Source organism: Rhagoletis zephyria, unplaced genomic scaffold (genome assembly GCF_001687245.7).
Source record: "Rhagoletis zephyria isolate East Lansing unplaced genomic scaffold, Rhagoletis_zephyria_1.1 Rzeph_scaffold_19536, whole genome shotgun sequence".
NCBI classification, from domain to species: domain Eukaryota; kingdom Metazoa; phylum Arthropoda; class Insecta; order Diptera; family Tephritidae; genus Rhagoletis; species Rhagoletis zephyria.
The window spans coordinates 2,581-9,101 of record NW_016176596.1 but is presented as its reverse complement, the minus strand read 5'-3'; the positions used below and the strand labels follow the sequence as shown (position 1 = coordinate 9,101).

The 6,521-nt window shown below is 32.3% G+C and overlaps 1 protein-coding gene across 1 annotated transcript; it reads left to right on the top strand.

Annotated features, from left to right (window-relative positions):
- Positions 1-1,250: 1,250 nt before the first annotated feature.
- On the top strand, positions 1,251-6,236 carry LOC108380532 (purine nucleoside phosphorylase-like; the record flags this gene model as incomplete). Its single annotated transcript, XM_017636903.1, has 2 exons — positions 1,251-1,420; positions 4,887-6,236. Coding segments are annotated over 2 exons (1,044 nt in total), but the record flags the coding sequence as incomplete, so codon positions are not given.
- Between the last annotated feature and the right edge of the window lie 285 nt (positions 6,237-6,521).

Genomic DNA, 6,521 nt, shown 5'->3' with positions numbered 1-6,521 from the left:
AAACAACTAAAGGTTAACCCCCGTTTCCAAGAGCACATAATTTTTTTTTACTGCAAATTTACAATACTTTATACTTTTTCTATACATATTTGTTGATCGATTTATTAGGAGATATTTTCAGTTTCTTATCAGTGCATTGTGAGACAACTGGTTCATATAAAATCTTTTTATTACCACATTTCTAGGGGGAAGCTTGACAGGAATGTTATGATTTGATAGGCATATGTACACTTTTTTTTATTGATAGTAATCTCGGCAAAACAATTGGAATTTTAAATAATTAGTTTCGTGAACACGTTCAATTTGTACACTCATACATATGTATGTACGTTTTTGTTTTGAAAACAAATCAATCCTGACCTTAGTACAACATCAAAATAATATGATCTATAATTTGATAATGTTTAGTAGAATGAAGTGTGTTTACGAAATTGTAATACATATATTTATGACTTGCGTTATATGCATAGGTACATACATAAGCCATTGTTTCTTTTTTTTTTAATTTTTCATCAGCGCACAGTGGTCCAAAAATTTAATTTACTGTTCAAAATATTCCAGAAGCCTTAATTTTTCAACCGATTTAATGAATAATTTTTAATTTAAGGAAAGCTAATAAAATGTGGAAGTAACTAATTTTTTTTTTTATTATACATTTTTTAGTGCAAATTTCAGAAAAAGTAGCAACTCTGCAGAAAATCGATTATTCCATTCCAGTCAATAAATGTTACATAATAAAAGCGAGTTGAAAACAGTTAATAGAGGTGCAGTTTCAGGGCTCATTTTATTTAAGTATAATAAAGCAACATTCCTGGTGGTTCCAGTTGTTCTTTCGTACATTTGGGTGGTGCATTTTCCACTCGCCCTCAATGAATTTTTGAGCATTTCCTGTGCGTTTAAAAGAAGTTTGCATAAATTTAAAAAATATACTATATGGTACCGCATGCTTAATAAATTTACTAATAGATACTAAATGTTCTTGGGTAAAAAAAAACCCCAAAGAAAAAAAAAATATCACAAATAATCTCATAAAACCACTATAAAAAATAAAGATAAGTAATGATAAGCACTTTAATATCACAGTAAATTGCAGTTAACAAATAAAAAAAACACCGTTATGAAGACACGAGGTACTGTCATCACGCACCTCTACACACATTCACGTATACTTTGCAAGCAATGCACCTCAACAAATTATCGCTACGCTGCACTGAACTTCTAAATAATCCTGAAAATGCAAAACAAAATAAAAATCCAGCCGAGTTTATCCTTATGTTCTCTTTTATTGTAATTCCAGTGGTTCGATCAACTCCTTGGCCGCCAACAATCAGCAAAATGATACCGACGTTTTGAATAATGACGAATTTGCCGAAGCTGCTGCTGTCGAAAGTCGCATCAAGATGGTTATAAATGAAGAAAAGTTTGTAGATTCGAAATTCGAAATTTAAAAATATCTAAATTTCACCATTTCCTTTTTCTTTTGTTCTTTTATAAGTTTTCGTCTTGGTCTTTTACTTTATTTAACTCATCAAATCGAACTTCGTATCTGTGTGTGTGTGTGTGTGATCTCCTTATGAATATTAAATAAAATATACAAATCACATACTTTTATAGAACCCATAATTTTTACTTTTCTTATCAAATGTGTGCCGTACTTCTCCTAAAAAAGTCTTCATTCTCATAAACATAGTACTTGCTTTTTTTCGATTACTATATTGTTCTCATTTATCATGTTTGCATAATTTCTGATTGTTTAGTAGGTAGGTACTATTGCTTCTTTTGTAGTCATATGAATCTTTAAATATCACATGGTTTTTTATGCTCAGTCCAACAAAAAACGATAGTAAATTCAAACGAGCTTTTTGTGGCGAAAAGAAGCTTTGCACTTTTATAATTTTTTAATTGGTTTCTATATTTACCTAAATTCAACGTTACTTTTTATAAGCTCTATAATCTACACTTGAGTTTGATCAATTTTGGTTATTTTTATTTACTATTTATGTTTATTATTTTTTCAATAACGTCTAGCTTAGTATATAACAAACACCATATTTCAAACGTTGTGTAAAAATTATAAAAAATCCGCAATGTCTCATCTAAATTTTCAACTCTTTAATCAGATTTTTCCGATTTTTATATATATTTTTTTTTCAGTATGCAGTTTTGCAGCCCAATAAATTCTAGTGCAAAGAATGCAAGTTCGGAGTTAGTCAAAAATCACATTGATTTTTGAGAATTTTGTTTTTCGGAAGGTGTTTTGCATTTTTTCCGTATAAAGTATTTTCAAAGTTTATTTTGTGTGGAAGAGACTGCATGAAAAAAAATTGGCAAAAATCAACGGTAATTCCTAGCTACTTAAGTACTTTATTATAATAAAATTGATTGGGCTACAATTCTGCGTACTCAAAAAAATTATAAAAAAATCTGATTAAAAATTTGAAAATTTGCTGAATTTTCGGGAGTTTTGCACAAAGTTTCGGAACTACATTTTTATGTTTTTTGTTGTAGAATGAGCGATATTTTTATAACAAATTGGCGGAAAAATATTAGAAAAAAAAAAATTGGTGCATATATTGCGAAAAATTTGCTGTGCAAATACTTTTTGCCGGTGTGTATGTATATTCAAGGTTTTTAATTTCCCCAAACAAAGGGGCCTGTCTGAGTAAATATGTAGATAATGTTTTTAAATGACTTACCATTGATTAACCTCAATGCACCTCCCAGCAGGAAAACGGAAATAGTTCCGAACTATTGAACTCACTATCGCATCTTCGTTTTGGCACGATGTATCTCACTAGTTTGCACTCATCCGCTTTGCTGAGTGTATGAAATTTCTGCGTGTTACGTTAGCATAAATTTATTTCAATAAATCTCAACATATTTAAACTCAGTCAAACACATAGGAGATTTGCACATTTTTGTTTTAGTAACCGCCTTCAAAATACATACAAATTTTCAAACTATAACCTTTAAACTCTTTCAACTGACAACCATATTGTAATACATGTTTCAATTCCCCAAATCCAATAAAGGAATTTCAAAAGCATTTTGTAATATTGTAATAATTAATTTAACTTTTTAAATAACTTGAATTGAATCTAATTTTTAAACAGCTGTCAAAACTTTCAAACCTCAAAATACTCGTAAGTGTTCAAACACAAGATTTCGTTTGATACTAATATTTTAATAAATGCTCCATTTAACTTGTGAACAATTAAATTAAATTGGACTTATCAAACATATGGCAACCCCTTCCAAAATATTTTCAAACTGTAACCTTCTTAAACGTCTTTCGTCTGACACCCATAATGTAATATTTTTTTTCCTAATCAAGTTAATGTAATTGAATTTTCGAGCCAGGTGGCAACCCTCTTAAAAAGATTCAATGACCTCTCTTAAACCTTTTCCAATTTGGCACTCGTATTTCGATATTTGGTCAATCCTTTTAATTTAAAATAATTAAAATAGATGGTAACTCTCTATATACATAGCTACCTTCCCCTAGTCGAGACAAACACATACATATGTAGGTGTGCATCTTCTCTTTTATATACAGTCAGCGTCAAAAATATGCATACCTTAGCGTGTTGACTATTTTATTTATTTATTTTCCATACCAATTTTTTCTTATTTTTTAATAAAAAATATAGTTGATTCAACAGCAAAAATCACAATAATTTTTTTTTTCTAATTTCATAGTGAACTCGGGAAAAATGGCAAAAATGTTCAACGAAACCGTCGATTTTCGAGAGTTTTATTCGATGATATTTTGCTCTCTCAATTTTCCCTACTTAACTGTCACAGTTTTCTGAAACTTTGGATAATACACTCTTAATGTTATGGTGTTATCGATTGCTTACTTATAGTCTATACATAGTAAGTTTTTGATATTTTTTTTTTTGCTGATGGAGTTATAAAAAATTTGGCATGGAAAATATAATTAAATAAAGTCATCCTATACTTATTTTTGGCGCTCACGATTATATATAGACTGCCAAAATACGGATATATTTGTAGGCTACAAAATCCATTCATTGCAATGGAACTACGACACTAATGAGTTATTTTAGAATTCTATACTTGATTTTCGGCAGGGTTGGTATAGAAAAAAATTATATTTCCGCACTTGTTTACGAATACTGAGCGAGGGTATGCGTGCGCTCGAGATGAAAATACGAAATTATTTAAAAGATAAAAAACGCTCTCTGAGGGTCGACTCTCATTCGAAAGTTATCTTTAAATTTGTGCACTAAAAATCGATCGCTATTTAATTGCTGCATGTAAGTTAGTTCTCCACTGTGAAAACGGCCTTTATCGTGATAAAAACTTGTTTTTTTTAACGGATGTTTTTCACCTTTTCAATAACATTCTTCAGATAGCAAAAACGCTTAATTTTTATTGGTGTAACATTTTTCAAATTGGCTGCAAATACTTACTTGGCATTGAACGTGAAAAGAGTTGGGTCGTAAAGAAATTTGTGTATGACTATTAACATATCTATTTTTGCATATAACTACATCTCCAATTGGCACCAAAAATGAACCATCAGTACACTTCAACGGCAATTGCATTAAGGTTTCTGTTCTATTTTTAACCGACTTCCAAAAAACGAGGAGGGTATCAGTTCGTCGGAATATTTTTTTTTTATTAAATTTTTTTTTATTTTTTATGTATGTTACCGCATAACTTTGGACCACGTTTTTTTTGCATCGGAAAGGTAGTGTCTCAGAGGTGGTCCTATACTAATCTGGTTTAGATCCGATCATTGGATATATATATATTGAAGTCGGTTTTGTTTTTTGCTTAAAAACTACCGTCGTTGGAGATTCTATATATATTCATATCACACACGATATTTAATTTACCCTCTTTTTTTCTCTTTTCAGCTACTCCTACGAATTAATTAAAGAGATCGCTGATTTCTTTTTGGAGCGCACCACCATTCGTCCCAAGGTTGGCATAATTTGCGGTTCGGGTCTAAACTCGCTGGCCGATCACATCACAGACACGCAAGCCTTCGACTACAAGGACATCCCGCATTTTCCTGTCTCTACAGTTGAAGGTCATGTGGGTCGCATGATTTTTGGCTATCTAGAAGGCATGCCTGTGGTGGCCATGCAAGGTCGCTTCCACAACTACGAAGGTTATCCGCTAACCAAGTGTTCTATGCCTGTGCGCGTTATGAAGTTAGTCGGCATTCAATATCTTTTTGTAACAAATGCTGCAGGCGGTCTAAATCCCAAGTACAAGGTCGGCGATATCGTCATCGTGCGTGATCACATCAATATTATGGGCATTGCTGGCAATTCACCACTGCAAGGACCCAACGATCCACGTTTCGGTCCCCGTTTCCCGCCCATGAAAAATGCCTACGATCGTCATTTGGTAGGCAAGGCGCGAAAGGTTGTACGCGAGATGGGCATTGAAAATGATGTGCACGAGGGTGTCTTGATTTGCTTGGGTGGACCTAACTATGAAACGGTGGCAGAACTGAAAATGCTACGCATCATGGGCGTCGATGCAGTGGGCATGTCCACCGTGCACGAAGTGATAACCGCCAGGCATTGTGATCTCACCGTATTCGCGTTCAGTTTGATAACAAACAAGTGTGCGACCGATTACGACAGCAGTGAAGAAGATGCAAATCATGAGGAAGTAGTTATGGTGGGCAAGTCGCGGCAGTCTATTTGCGGTGAACTAGTGTGTCGAATGGTAAAGAGTCTGGCAGATGACATGTCTCAGAAGAATGGAAGTAAATGATTGACGGCTGCATTAGACTAGTGAAAAAAGGATAAGAATATTAGCAAAAAAGTGAACGTGTTTATACTGCAACTGCAATTCATAATTATTGTTGTATGTAAGTGCGAGATCACTGGAAATTCATTACCATGTGGACGTAAAAAACGGTATTTTAGTAGTGTAACGTTGGCGATTTATAATATATTTGTAGCTTTAGTTGTAGCTAGCTATTGTTGCTACATTGTAGCTATTTATTTTTAAAATGTTTCGTAAGAGAGTTTAAGTGAAACTGTGTATGACAAAATCGGATAGTATATTGCACAGGAATTTATTTTATTTTTAATAATGTGAGTGCATTTTTTAGCCACGCATTTATGTATTTGTCTTTACCTTCGGCTAAGCGAAATATTTATACGGTTAACTATCTAATTTAATATAAAGTTAGCAAAACATAAAATGTTTTAACCAAATAAATTTATGTGAAGCGAGTAAACTATTGCCTACGACTTATTTATTAAAAAAAAACCAAAAAAAAAAAAAATAGTGTTTCCCCAAAACTATATGGCCTCTAAAGCTTATAAAATCGTTACTTTGAATAGTTTCCAAAAAGTCGATTAAACGACGAAATTTCTATCAAGACTTCTTAGACCGGATTTCCAATACCTAGTGGGTATTCAGCATTAGCTATGCACAGTGTTGGACATATCATTTTAAATCAAATTCAAAATTATATTGTTTGCTTGTTTGGTTTATTTATTAATTTCTAAGATTTTTCAATTAAA